Source organism: Salmo salar, chromosome 10 (genome assembly GCF_965601325.2).
Source record: "Salmo salar chromosome 10, fSalSal1, whole genome shotgun sequence".
Taxonomy (NCBI): Eukaryota; Metazoa; Chordata; class Actinopteri; order Salmoniformes; family Salmonidae; genus Salmo; species Salmo salar.
The window spans coordinates 93,103,781-93,118,908 of record NC_138300.1 but is presented as its reverse complement, the minus strand read 5'-3'; the positions used below and the strand labels follow the sequence as shown (position 1 = coordinate 93,118,908).

At 44.0% G+C, this 15,128-nt stretch overlaps 1 protein-coding gene across 1 annotated transcript in view; it reads right to left on the bottom strand.

Annotated features, from left to right (window-relative positions):
* The window catches only part of LOC106561152 (talin-2), a 154,462-nt gene that overhangs the window by 42,824 nt on the left and 96,510 nt on the right, over positions 1–15,128 (bottom strand). Inside the window, exons 8-21 of the mRNA XM_045688215.2 lie at positions 12,170–12,297; positions 11,819–11,882; positions 11,567–11,671; positions 10,061–10,216; positions 8,787–8,888; positions 8,637–8,713; positions 5,681–5,867; positions 5,444–5,557; positions 4,849–4,957; positions 3,933–4,141; positions 3,544–3,642; positions 3,169–3,336; positions 2,589–2,883; positions 1,267–1,433 (exon numbers count right to left, since the gene is read on the bottom strand). Coding sequence (XP_045544171.1) covers positions 1,267–1,433; positions 2,589–2,883; positions 3,169–3,336; positions 3,544–3,642; positions 3,933–4,141; positions 4,849–4,957; positions 5,444–5,557; positions 5,681–5,867; positions 8,637–8,713; positions 8,787–8,888; positions 10,061–10,216; positions 11,567–11,671; positions 11,819–11,882; positions 12,170–12,297 — 1,980 coding nt within the window. The remainder of the gene's footprint in view (positions 1–1,266; positions 1,434–2,588; positions 2,884–3,168; positions 3,337–3,543; positions 3,643–3,932; positions 4,142–4,848; positions 4,958–5,443; positions 5,558–5,680; positions 5,868–8,636; positions 8,714–8,786; positions 8,889–10,060; positions 10,217–11,566; positions 11,672–11,818; positions 11,883–12,169; positions 12,298–15,128) is intronic.

Sequence of the window (15,128 nt, the reverse complement as noted above, 5' to 3'; positions counted from 1 at the left end):
ATGCGCACGCCACACACACACACACACACACCACACACACACACACACACACACACACACACACACACACACACACACACACACACACACCACACACACACACACACACACACACACACACACACACACACACACACACACACACACACACACACCCGCAGGCAGGCAGGCAGGCAGGCACAACAAGCAAAATCACCACTAACTACAATCGTAGTTCTGCAGTGACAAAGGGAATATCAAACCCTCTCTCATAGTCTCAGTAGCACTCTGAACATTTCCCCAACACTGTGACTGTACACCACATGTCTCAGTAGTACTCTGAACATTTCCCCAACACTGTGACTGTACACCACATGTCTCAGTAGCACTCTGAACATTTCCCCAACACTGTGACTGTACACCACATGTCTCAGTAGCACTCTGAACATTTCCCCAACACTGTGACTGTACACCACATGTCTCAGTAGCACTTTGAACATTTCCCCAACACTGTGACTGTACACCACATGTCTCAGTAGTACTTTGAACATTTCCCCAACACTGTGACTGTACACCACATGTCTCAGTAGTACTTTGAACATTTCCCCAACACTGTGACTGTACACCACATGTCTCAGTAGCACTCTGAACATTTCCCCAACACTGTGACTGTACACCACATGTCTCAGTAGCACTTTGAACATTTCCCCAACACTGTGACTGTACACCACATGTCTCAGTAGTGCTTTGAACATTTCCCAACACTGACTGTACATTTAATGTCTCAGTAGCACTCTGAACAATTTCCAAACACTGTGACCGTACATTAAATGCAGAGCAGCATTAGACACTGTCTGCTTTCTGACAGTTTCCAAGGAAACCACCAGTGCAAGATTCCTATTTCCTCTTTGTAATGGCAGCAGTGTTGTGATGAATGTGTCACAGAGCAAAAGCATAAGCATCGTTTCACTTGCCTGGCATTTTCACATTGATAATATCCTGCTCATTTATACTTGTCTACAGCGCCAAGGGCTTATTAAGAACCATTGGTCCTGGACTTTCATTATTTCAGCTCTAAAGAGAAGCTACAGCCCAGACTACATTATGAATACTATAAATCTCCTTTCCAACAAATGACAGCAGTGGAATTCTAGTTATAGTTGCAGACATGACACTAATGATAATACATTAACATGACATACTGTACAGTTTACACACTAATGGCATACAACAATCTATCGTAGAACTCTAAGTAGGCTAGCATAGTGGTTGTCCCTGTCCCCGTACCTTAGCAGCATCTACCATCCTGGCCGTGGCATCAGCCAGGAGTTTGGCTGCAGCCAGGAGCTTCTTAGAGTTGTCCATGTCCACCTCGGCCTCAGCATCTGACCTCATGGCATTGACCAGGTCAGAAGTGGCCTGAGCCAGCACCCTGGCCTGACGCACCATCTCCCCTACACAGGGTCAGAGAGAGAGAGAGAGAGAGAGAGAGAGAGAGAGAGAGGAGAGAGACAGAGCCAGGGTCAATATCTCCTGACTGTGCTACAGTATCTACACAGAAACATGGCCTAGACTACACTCACTGATTACTGATCCCTCATTGGACCTCACACACTATACTACACAATTTCCTTTTAACCTTCTGGTATTGTACCGATAGTACCACAGCAGTTTACTTTTGTCTTCCTCACTGGTTATAAAAAATACATCTGTCTTTATGTGTATTCTGTGAGGAAATAGAAGAATAAAAGCACTATAAAACCTCTATAGTGCTGTACAGAAGCTACCGTATTTCCCCCAGTCAGCCTATAAAAACTGTTACTGCTAAACACCCACCTCCAGCTAGAAATAACTGGAGAAAAGACTATCAAAGGCACGACATCGAGGGTACTTTACAGACTACAACCTTAGAGACACATTCTTTCCCCTATCAGTGAAATGGGACTTTTAAAGACATATTTCATAATAAATTATACTTGGCTGATCTACTGCAGTTTTTATTTTACGATGTTTTACGAAAGTCAGCGTGTTAAGCCCTATACAACTTTTTAAAGTCATATGTTTTCAGTTACATTTCAAAGCCGCACTGAATGTGATTGAGAGCAGATTTTAAGCTCTGTAGTGGTTTTCGATGACATGCTTTCTATGACCCCTTGAGGATTGGCTGGGGTTGGGAATTCTTCGTTTGTCATGGGCAACCCATAACAAACATTTCAGCCTTTGAAAATATTTCAACAGCAGGGTATTGAAGGTCAGTTAATATAAACCTTAACCTGACAACATCTTAGGTCCCACTCAGTCAAAATACATAGGAACAACCCCAGTGAAAATCAAAGACAAGAAACAGGCTGCATAGTCCTGTCTACTTGAATGATAATTATTACATCTTGCGTCCTTTGATAATAGCTAGCTAATGGTTTGAGACTCAAACTGCTGAATGCCAAAACTAGCCAGGAATGTGAAAATACTTGCAAGATTAATCAAGAGTGAAAAGTTCTCTCCCCACCTCCCAAAAAGTTCTGAACCACTCGCCTCCCCCTTCCACTTTAGCTGTCTCTCCCCTCCCAACTTCATCCGCCTCTCCCCTCCCCTCCTCTCCCAGAGCTCACCTGCGTCTCCCATAGAGGTGAAGATGCTCTCGGTGACGGTCATGATGGTGTCTGTGGCCTGGTCGTAGCGTCCGATGGGCTCACCACAGCTGGCATAGTGGCGTACGTGCTGCAGCAGGTCACTGAGTGCCTGGCTCACCGTGTTGGCCGCGGCACCTACCTGCTTCAGGTGCTCACTGTCGTCTGTTGCAGACAGGCAGGCCTTGACGCAGCTCTCCACCGAGCGGTCCACCAGCTTCCCTGCCTCAACCAGCTGCTCCTGGCACACCGGGGAACTGATTGTGGGGCTCACCACCTGGACGAACAGTCCACAATCAGTCTCGACTGGCCACTCAAAATTAAACAACACATTCAGAGATGCTAGTGGACTCATTTTGGTGTGTACAAGAATGATAATGTTATTGTTGACAAAACTAACTTAGCATACGCTACTCTGTACTAGAAATTTAGCGATAGAACAAACAAACAGCCATTTAATTTCAGTAAGCCAGCTCTTCTCTTATCTCAGTTCTTGCCCTGAGCTGTCCTTTATGTCTACAGGAGACAGGGACAGGGGTGTGGCAGTCAGTCAGGGCAGTACCTTGGTGCAGGCCACCAGCTGTGAGGTGGAAAGGGCACACCGAGTAGCAGCTGCAATCACTCGGTTCTGCAACACTGTGTCCTCTGCCATCTGGGCCACATTCTTGGCCTTGAGGACCATCATGGCAGCTGCGTTGGCCACCGCTTTGGCCAGGCTCATTAGAATGTCCTGAAACACATTCATCAATGTCACTCACTGACTCACAGCAGAGCTGAGCAGACTTTTTGCTGTCCATTCAATTACAATAGCTAAAGAAAACAAAGCCTGATACCGTTACATAAGTGTGTGTGAAGCTTTAAACAGGCTTCAAACACATGTGTGTTTTCCTGTTTTGCAGCAGTTACTATAGAAATAGCGAGGAAAGTCCAGTCCAACCTGGAACCTCTCGTCGGTCTCGCCCTCCCCCATATGATGCAGCAGGTCCCCGCTGGCCTGGCCTATGCTTCCTGCTGCAGTCAGCACCGTCTGTCTGGGCTGCATGGGAGGGGGTGACATCACCACATTCACAACACTGACCCCACCGCGGCACCACAGCACAATCACAGCACTCCGCTGCTCTCAGATACAGTTCACATCACCAGCTCCCAGTGATAATTTCTACAAAACACATCATTATCGTTTTCGGAAACATACTAAAAGAAACACACAAGTGTCTTTGTTAAAAGGGAGTCCACATGCAGTACGTCTCAATCTCTCTGTAATCATTGTAATTCGGAGAATAGAGCAGATGTGATTGGTAGAACAATGCCGTTTTGTGTCTGTACCTCTCCAGCTGCAGGCTCCACAGACCTGAGCAGGTCAGAGACGGCCCCTGTCAGGGTCCTGGCAGCTCCCATCAGGTTCTGCCCGCTGTCCACCTTGTCCTCCACCAGTGCTGCCAGCAGCTTCACCCCCCTAGACATCTCTGTCAGGTTGGAGGAGATGGTGGTGATGGCACAGCCAACCGCCGTGTAGTCTGTGTCTGTAGGGTCACCTAGGGAAAAGAGACAGTCCTCGTTAACCCTTTGTTATACCTTCTGCTCTGCCACTCTCTCAGCCCAAACCACAAGCAGCAACCTGAGTGGTGCCATAATAACACACACATCAGTGTCACCATCATCATAATGAAAACACATTGGATATGGTATTGTGGAGATAAACGCACACACACACAGAGGGAGCGAGAGCGAGAAGTGATAGTCATTTGTGGACAGGTAAAAGTTTCTATTGGATGATAACAGGGAGCCTCAGTGCCATTCAACAGATGGCTGGGATAGATTAAAACCTATTGAAAGGCTGGCAGGGAGCAATGTGGAGCAACATGGCACAGCTCCAGACAGGAGGCAGGGAGAGGAGAGGACAGCATGGAGAGGCTGTCAGCTAGTTAAGCTTCAGGACAACACGCTCACTATTTATTCATCAATGGAAATAATTATTAGGGTAAATGGGAAATTCTCCATTATCTAAAGGGAACTCAGACCCCTCCTCCCTAGTCGTTCCAGATCGACTTGGAAAATGTGTGTTTTGATTCTATCCCTGTGGGTTTTGCCCTTGAAGATAAGCGGCTGTTATTTTTAAGAGGGCATTTTCGAGCTAAGTCTAGAGGCCTTTCATAAACAAGGATTCTCATGCAGATATAACAGAAAACTCTACATGAGTACATGGTTCCAGATATCAGTAAGGAAACTCTTGGGCACTCACCTGCAGTAAGATTGACCACAGATGCTGTTCCAGCAGTTATGGCATCTACTTGAGAGTGGATTTCATGTTTGGACTCATCCACTTTGTTTTGAACCCAAACTCTGGACGCCTTTCAGGAAAGGGAGAAGGACGGGTATTGGCTTTCATCACAGTGGGGGATTTTCAGCTCATATATATATATATATATATATATAATATATATTTTTTTTAAATCAGGACTAGGGCTTCTTCACAACCGGTTTCCAGCTTTAAAGTACATAATTCATATTTACAGTCAATTTCCACCACCTAATTACACGTGAAACATGGGAGTTCAAAAAGACGAACAAACTCAGCCCTTCTCTACAGTATGCTTAGCTAAGCACATCTAGAGGAAAAATGGCACACTTGCAACTTTAAAAGAATACATTTAATGGGATACAAAAATATATTTTCCAAAAACACACAAAAAAAGCGTGAATCAATCTTTACTGACCAGGCTGCGTGGACTAAAAGGTTCAACGTGTGGGAGAAGTGGAGCAGTATTGAATGGTGTAATTTTGTGGCTGTGTTGTGTGAAGGGGGATTCGTCCAGTGAATGGAGGAGGGAACTCACCATGTCCTGTCCCAGAGGAGGCAGGTTAACTACCTCCCCCAGATCAGCCTGGGCCTGCTGCACTGCCTGCATACTGGTGTTAATGGTCCCCATCAGGGCCTGCTGGGCCAAGCTCTGACAACACACACACATTTTAAACAGACAAAGATCGTAGTTAGTGATGGTGTAAGCAAGGTTGTCTGCACATCACTGCTCCTACTGTGTGACATTGGTATGGGTGCCAGCGGGCATGCTCACCAGCGGGGGCATGTGTCCTCTGTGCATCTGCCCTGTGGTGATCTGCTGCTGGGCAGAGGGCATGGTGCCCATGTTGAAGGTGTTGTCAGGGCCACCGATGGACCCGGAGCGGATGATACCTGGCAGTGCCACCGAGCCATGCTCCACACGACCCACCCTGTTAAACTGCTGCTGCAGGATGGTCGACCTGAGAGGAGAGAGAGAGAACGATGGAGAGAGAGAGAGAGATGGATGTTCGGACCTTTACAGGGCATCTTCTGATAAGGAAACATAATACTCAGTATTTTCTCCATAACTATAGGATAGTAGTAACAGAGCCATAACAGTGAGTTAGTACTGATAGACTAAAACACATGAAAAGAGCTGTTCCACTGCCCCTGTAAACAGATTGTCACATTCACTATTGGTTAATTACTGCTTATTTTGAGAGGCAGCAATTATGTTCTGTGCTGAGAAACAAAACATGAGTCCATTGGCACCTAAACAGCAGGGAGTGATATGATGCCCAGTGTCTATCCCAGCAGGATCCGCTATGAGACACAATCGGTGTCTGGGCTCGGCGTGACAGGACAACAGTCTATCTGTATTATAAACTCAGCAACAACAACAAAAAAATCTATTTTTCAGGACCCTGTCTTTCAAAGATAATTCGTAAAAGTCAAATAACTTCCTCAGATCTTCATTGTAAAGGCTTTAAACACTGTTTTCCATGCTTGTTCAATGAACCATAAACAATTAATGAACATGCACCTGTGGAACGGTCGTTAAGACACTAACAGCTTACAGACGATAGGCAATTAATTAAGGTGACAGTTATGAAAACTAAGGACACTAGAGAGGCCTTTCTACTGACTCTGAAAAACACCAAAAGAAAGATGCCCAGATGCCCGAACATCACACCTGTGGGACAGGTACAGAATGGCAACAACAACTGCCCGAGTTACACCAGGAACGCACAATCCCTCCCTCAGTGCTCAGACTGTCTGCAATAGGCTGAGAGAGGCTGGACTGAGGGCTTGTAGGCCTGTTGTAAGGCAGGTCCTCACCAGACATCACTGGTAACAATGTCGCTTATGGGCACAAACCCACCGTCGCTGGACCAGACAGGACTGGCAAAAAGTACTCTTCTTTGACGAGTCGCGGTTTTGTCTCACCAGGGGTGATGGTCGGATTCACATTTATCGCCGAAGGAATGAACATTACACCGAGGCCTGTACTCTGGAGCGGGATCGATTTGGAGGTGGAGGGTCCGTCATGGTCTGGGGTGGTGTGTCACAGCATCATCGGATTGAGCTTGTTGCCATTGCAGGCAATCTGCGTTACAGGGAAGACATGCTCCTCCCTCATGTGGTACCCTTCCTGCAGGCTCATCATGACATGACCCTCCAGCATGACAATGCCACCAGCCATACTGCTTGTTCTGTGCGTGATTTCCTGCAAGATAGGAATGTCAGTGTTCTGCCATGGCCAGCGAAGAGCCTGGATCTCAATCCCATTGAGCACGTCTTGGACCTGTCGGATCAGAGGGTGAGGGCTAAGGCCATTCCCCCCAGAAATGTCCGGGAACTTGCAGGTGCCTTGGTGGAAGAGTGTGGTAACATCTCACAGCAAGAACTGGCAAATCTGGTGCAGTCCATGAGGAGGAGATGCACCTCAGTACTTAATGCAGCTGGTGGCCACACCAGATACCGATTTACTTCTGATTTTGACCTCCGCTTTGTTCAGGGACACATTATTCCATTTCTGTTAGTCACATGTCTTTGGAACTTGTTCAGTTTATGTCCTAGTTGTTGAGTCTTGTTATGTTCATACAAATATTTACACATGTTAAGTTTGCTGAAAATAAATGCAGTTGACAGTGAGAGGACGTTTCTTTATTTGCTGAGTTTATATACTGTAGGAGTCAAGCTGCAACGCCAAGCAAGGATAAAAACTAGGCTAGCTGTGATCATCGGAGATGAGAAGAAATAAATAAAAAATGGCTTCCATGAACATGACAAATTAAAAGGATACTTCAGGATTTTGGCAATGAGGCCCTTTACTTCCCCAGAGTCAGATAACTTGTGGATACCATTTTTATGTCTCTGCTTGCAGTTTGAAGGAAGTTGATAACTAGCGCTTGCGCAATTGCTAATTAGTCTTAGCATAATGACTGACTAGCAGATGTCCATAGACTTCCAGTCATTGCGCTAACACTAGTTAGCATTGGTTTGCGAAACTACCTCTACCTTCATACACCAACCCGAGCCACCTCTGGTATCTTGGTCCTCCCACCCCTAGCTCAACCCAGTCCAAGCTCTTCTCTGTCCTGGCAGCCCAATGGTGGCTTCCCTCTGCAGCTAGGACAGCAGAGTCCCTGCCCATATTTTGAAAACATCTGAAACCCTACCTCTTCAAAGAGTATCTTAAATAATCCCAATGCACCCCCCCCCCCACCCCCCAACACAAACATAAAAACACAGACATAAAAATGGTACCCACGAGTTCATCTGACTCTGGGGAAGTAGATACAAATCACGAAGTATCCCTTTAATTCACGTCTTCCTGATGATTTCGTTTTTTGTTTGCAGAAAACTAATATATCCGTCTTGCCCTGGGGTATTTTTCTTATGGAGGATAGAAAAAATAAACATAAAAGCTAATATTCCTTAAGGAGAGAGGGACAACAGAGGGCATTCTGTTATCATGGTTCAGAGAACTCATGATCTCACAGGTACTGTATGTTATTGGAAAATTCCGGATGCAGAGTCTAACTCATTTCGTGTTATTTTTCTCAGGGGTGTAATGCCGGGCAGGCAGAAATGTGATTACATCATATGCACAATTAAATCAAGGTTTACATTGACATGAGGAATAACTTGTCTGTAGTCCCTGAATATGGATGGTCATCATTCTCAATGTAAATAGGCCAGGATCCTATGTATTGTATAGTATGTGCAGTATGAGGGATCCTTACTTCTTTGGAGAGACAGATTCCTCCAGCATGGTGGACTCTTCATCTCCTTCCAAACCAAAACGATCCTTACTCTGCTTCTGTGGAAAGGGATAACAAAAGGTGTCAAAAGAAAATACTTGTGGGAAGTGTTTCTGGTTTATCTTGACTTGCCTTTTTGAGAATGATGTCGATGTATCCTGCAATCAGCTGAGAGATCTGTTCCCCCTCTGTGGTCTGAACAGAGTAGTAACTTTCCTGGTACTCCCCAAAATCCTGCAGGGTACAATAAGATTGTCAGGAGAGACAATGAAGTTACAGTACAGGCCTACTAGAATAGATTACTCTCGTGGCAATATCTTCATCACATAAATCCCTATCTGTCATTATATAAGCTCATAGTATTCATATCAAGGAAATGGAGAAGTGTATGCGTTGTCGTATGGGAAGTGCAGCATGTGTCACAGCTCTTTGCCATGCTGTGCTCTAAGTTCAAAGTTCCTTTTCTTCTACACAATCACAGGAAGATGTTGTAGTGCTTAGAAAGAATCTTTGAATGGACTAACAGTATGGTGGCAACACCTTCCCCATTCCTTCTCCTGATGAACAGACATACTTTGACTCCATTCCACTACAATTCTGAAGTCTTCAAAGAGCTGATAAAATATGAGACATACTCATTTTAATATCTAACTCCACATACTTCAAAGGCTTGCTAAGCGAGACAGGAATGTGATATTACATTCAAATCAATGTTGGCAAATGCAGCTCCGAGTATGTTTAAAAATTGTACTCCCTATTAATCTTGAACGCCATCTGGTTAAATAAAAATACAATTTAAAAACAGCATTGTTGACAACAACCAAAACACTACATTGAAAAAGGACTCAAATAAATAAAACATCCAAGTGCTTCACATTCTTCTAGTAAAATCCTGTGTTTACACAGTCTAATATATACACTAACATAACTGTTTATTGCAAACATTAACACTGTGGATTGGGGGTAGTATCAACAACACATACTATTTTGCAGTTACACTACACCTGTCAGCAACGGGTGTGTCCGAAATAGCCGAATCCACTAATTTGGAGGGGTGTCCACATACCTTTGTATATATAGTGTATTTCTGTTGCTATAATGAGATGTAGGGACAGAAAAGAGGTTAACTTTAAGGGCTCAGACACACCATTAGCGTTTGCTGACCGAGAGTACTTAGCACCTCTGAACATAAATTGCAAACCGAGTGCGCACCAATTTTCCATGTAGAATCACGTGAAAAATGTCGGCAGTCAGACCTCTACAGCAGGTGGTCCCTAAAACACAGCGCGCTGAACGTTCGCCAGACGAATGCTAAATCCACATTCGGTGCGATCTGTGCAAGCCTTAAGAGTGTAGAATGTGTTCCTGTGAATGTTGGATTGGAGTGGACTGAGACCAGGTCATACCAGGGTGAAGCTCTTGGGAGAAGCAGCCCATCTCTTCACCGTGGTTAGGGGCCATTCCTGAACCACGTCTTTAGTCTTCTCTTCCACCCGCATCACCGACTCTTTGGTTATCCCCAGTAACCGTGGGACCAGCTTATTCTTGCTTTTCATCTTTTCCTAACAGACAAGACATAAGATAATATTTTCATAGGTGTTAAACGCCTACACAGATGAAAAACTGGGGGCATCTCTTTATTCTGAGAAATGAAAACAGCAGCAGAGCACAGCTGCCTGCCATAGATAGCACACATGCACTGTTCTGATTGTCTGTCCTGAGTCAGGAGCCCCAGTGGAGGAGGAGGAGGGCGGATGGGGTTTGACCCTGCAGAGTTCAGGCTTGTTTAACCGGGCCTCCTTGCTGTTCTGCTGAACAGGCCATCCCCAGTCCCTCCTTCCCCAGGCTAGGCCTCTGTTGCTAGGGGAGCCTCAGCCTGGCTGTCAGTGTGTCAGGATGGAACTTCCAGCAGCAGACTGACGCTGACTGGCTCTAGTGTCCTCCTCCTCTTCTCTGCCCACACACAATCCATTACGCCTCACTTCAGATCATGAGCCTACTCTTGGCTCCACTCCAGCAAAGCTGAACACTACACAAAATTAACGGTTAGGAGGAAACTGCCTTTTCACTTCTCCAGGCTGTTTTTATTTCAGGGTCAAAAAGTAGAGCTCCAATAATGGAACAAGGTAACAGCTTTAGAGCAGCTTGTACAGACTCAATGATTTTCATACAAGGGCAGATAACATTATCTTGATTATCATGGTAGCTATGTATAGAGAACTATTCCAGTTGTTCATTGTCTTAGCTTATTCAAGTAGTTGTTCACAGTGTATTCAACTCAGGAAGTCAGATTTTGGAATCTGAAGTGGTTTGCCATGTTAGAGATAGTATCTTAAATCAGTAAGCTTGTATTTCATACAAGGTAAGTTGGTGAGGTTTTTAAAACATCTGCTGGTCTGGGACTCACAGCACCACAGGTTGAACTAATGTCAGAGAGCTTTTATTGGACGTAGTCTCACCACCACCAGACAGGCTGAATTCCTTCTATATCTTTCATTCAAAGTACCTTGATTTCTTGTATGTTTGGAGAGAAGAAAATCCCTTACATTTGAATTGTTTGATATTTTACTGCATTGTTAGAAGCTAGCAACATAAGCATTTCGCTGCACCCGCTATAACACCTACTAAACTGTGTACGCAACCAATAAACTTTGATCATATCTAAGAGCCTTACAGTTAGGGAATGCTTGTTCTGGGAGCACTGAGCTGGTTTAAGAGTGACACATATCAGATGGAAGGTTGCAATAAACTCCCAAAATGTGCTTCTATGTTTTTGTCTGTGATTTTTCTCTCTCTCACACACTCACACTCTCTCAAACCTAATCTTAACCTTGCAGTAAGCTGTATTTACACAGTAAATCATTCATTTTACTGTCTGTTGGAAAACACAAGCCTCTCTCCTTATATCTTACCTTCACCAGGAAGAAGGAAACCCCATATGTCGGAAGGGACCTCGCTAGTTTCACATACTTTACTTTGGACTCAATCTCTGTCATTTCTCCACAGGTTTTGTGATCCTGACGGTCAGAGGGAAATAGATACAGCAATATGAACCTTTCAGAGTTTAAAACAGTAGCATATTTGGGAATTGCACTGGTTTTAATTTTCCTTTCATAACATATGAATCCATATGTCCACAATATATTGCATAATACTGAACATACCACAAATATTTTCTTCTCTGAACCTCTCTGCTTGATGTACTCTTTGGGTAGAAACTCCTTAAGGCTATGGAGATAAATCACATTTTACAAGTTTACACTCATCATGTACAGACATTCTCTTTCCAAAACATGTTTTCACACAAGGTCATTCTTGCCTCAGTACCTACATTCACAAGTGTTAACATTCTCGTATGCCGTTGAGTACTGCACTCAAATAGGTATGACAAAAATAAGGATTTCTCCTAAACTACGATGCTAGTATTGTGTCTAAATAAGATTGAAATGTATAGAATGGTAGTGTTGGATACAATAGTGTTATTGTTGATGATGCCATCTGATAAAAGGGCTTACTCTAGGAATCCAGTCTTGTGTTTGTGTTCGACGTGGGGGCCAAATTGGATCTGGGCCTGAATTCCAGCGAACTCACAGGCTTTATCAAATGAAACAGGGTGGGAGCCATTCAGTATGTCATCTCTGGCCTAGAGGACAGAAAGAGAGACAGAAGAGAGAAAGTTAGACTTTATACTGAGTTCAAACTAGAGAGTAATGCTGCAGTTTCTGGTTTGAAAGTTGCTTCAGAGAAGAATGCCTGCTAAGTGAATACATGTAACCCAAGAGCAGGGACATCACACAAACACTTTACTGAGATTAATGGACTCAGGGGAACCAAACAAGATTAGTTTGTATAGCAATCCAAGACATTTGCTAACATATCAAATCTAACAGCCTCAATCATTCATCATCACAGTCAATGGTGACGTACAGTATTATCACAAAGACGTCAATATATTTAGCAATTTCTCAGAATATTGCATCGACATTGCAGACTGATCCACAATGTTTCATTAATAAACTGTTAAAGAGCAACTTGAGTCATTTTTTATTAGTACAATATGCACAAAGTGTATGTAAAACAATAAACAGGATGTAAATAAAAGTCTACATTAAGACTACCCAGGCCTCAATAATGCCTGATAGCAGCCATGTACTGTAGCAACCTGGCCCGTTTGGCCACAACAATAATTATATTTTCAATACACTTCAATCAAGACCTACTTGGAATGTACCATTTGTTACCAATCATCTAAGACATCTGTTATATTCAATGTATCGTCCATCCATTAAAGCATTACCTCAAAACGTGGCCTACTCTACACTATCTAAAACCGTTTAGGTAGTTGAGGGTGACACTGATTTTGTGTGGAGAGGAACCCAGCATTTCTGGACATCTTTAAAATTAGCTGACATACAGTACCTTGTGTTTCCTCAATGGGCCTGTATATATTCCCTCTCTCCCTCCCTTGCAAGATTAATGGCTTCTAATGCTGAGATGCCTGACTGACAGTGAGAAAGCCTCCCTCTGTGCTTTTAGCCTCAGACGGCACAGACTCAGCCCAGCTCATTTTAATGTCTCATTACATCAACTGCAAGCTAAACAGCACTATCTAGTCTGAGATTTAGACAATCTTCAACAAACACCTCTTTAGAGTGGTGCTGATCAGTGTGAGTGGGGCCATCTGCCCTCCAGTACAAGCCCGTTCAGGGACAACCAGTTGTGAGCCCCTTTAGAAGAAGCAGGGTTGTACTGTACTGGAGGAGGAGCTTCATAACAGCCCAGATGTCCTGACTCAGCCTGGGGCTGTAACTCTGATGTCAATCAGCCCACTGTACTGTAACCTAAAGAGTACAACCCTTAGCCTTGGCGGAATACTACAGCCATAAACAAACGCTGACAAATGTAAAACTGTTTCATGTATACCACTGTAAATCACCTGACTAACCAGCCAATTAATCAATAGGCATATCAATAATGAGAACAGTTGTTTCACAGCAAAACACAAGGCATATTAGGTTTAGAACACCTGTAGACTGGATTACTAAACACATCATCAAAAGCAGGACACAACAGCACACACACACACACACACACACACACACACACACACACACACACACACACACACACACACACACACACACACACACACACACACACACACACACACACACACACACACACACACACACACACACACACACACACACACACACACACACACACAGAAAGGCTGTTGCCATTGGGCTCAATAGTGCATTTTCTATAGTAGAGATGTGTGTCAGGAGAGGAGTGTCTGGGTATTAAGGCTGGGGCTGTATCTGGCAGAGACCCCCGCTGCATGGAGGGGTGGGAGGATGAGCTCATGGAAGCTACATATCATTAATAAACATTGGAGCTCATCACTAGGAGGCTCTCCCTAAGGAATGCCAGGGATGATATCATAATCTACACACTCACTATATTAACCTACTAACTCAGATTCCTATGGTAATGGCTGCATGGTGAATGAGGACTGTTCCATCGTACCAGAATATAGACATTGACAGGAAGCATGTGTAGTACAGTCATGTGCCGGAGACGGGGCTGAGGAGAGCACTGCAAAAGTCTCTTGGAATGAGGGAGTCAGAGAGTGGATGTGTGGCCTGGGGTGTGTTCCAGCCTAAGAATGCTGCTACTCTTCTCACTCTGTCACCATGTGTGTGAGACTCTGCGTGCCTGAGTGGAGGGAAAAAAAGACAGGGGGAAAGCTGGAAGAGGAGAAAAGGGAGGAATAGATAGAGGGTGTAATTGTGTTTTTGTGAGAAAGGATATGGGCTTGTTTGTAAAGGAAGGGAGTGCATGATGGAGCACTGCAATGTGTGCCAGAGTCAGTGGGTGTGGGTGTGTGCGTGATTTTGTCAGGATTTTTATGGGATTAAGGGGGCGTGAGGCAAAAACAGAGAATGAGAGAAGGGAGTCGGGGCAAGAGGAAGAGATAAAAGAGTGACAGGGAGGATAGGGAGAAAGAGAGACTTAACTATAGATGTATTTATGGACTGTAGCTCAGAGGCAGCTTGGATTACAAGGAGGGAGTTAACTATTGATGTACAGTATAGTATTTATGTACAATGCCTTGCAAGAACATTCAGACCTCTTGGATTTCTTCACATTTTATTGTGATACAAAGTGGGATTCAAATGGATTTAATTGTCATATTTTGTCAACAATTTAATAACACAATACAATGTAATGTCAGTGGAAGAAAAACTTTTTTTTTTTTTTTTACTGAACAAAAATATAAACCCAACACACAACATTTTCAAAGATTTTACTGAGTTACAGTTCATATAAGGAAATCAGTCAATTTAAATAAATTCATTAGGCCCTAATCTATGGATTTCACATGACTGGGAATAGAGATATGCATCTGTTGGTCACAAAATAAAATAGGGGCGTGGATCCGAAAACCAGTCAGTATCTGGTGTGACCCCC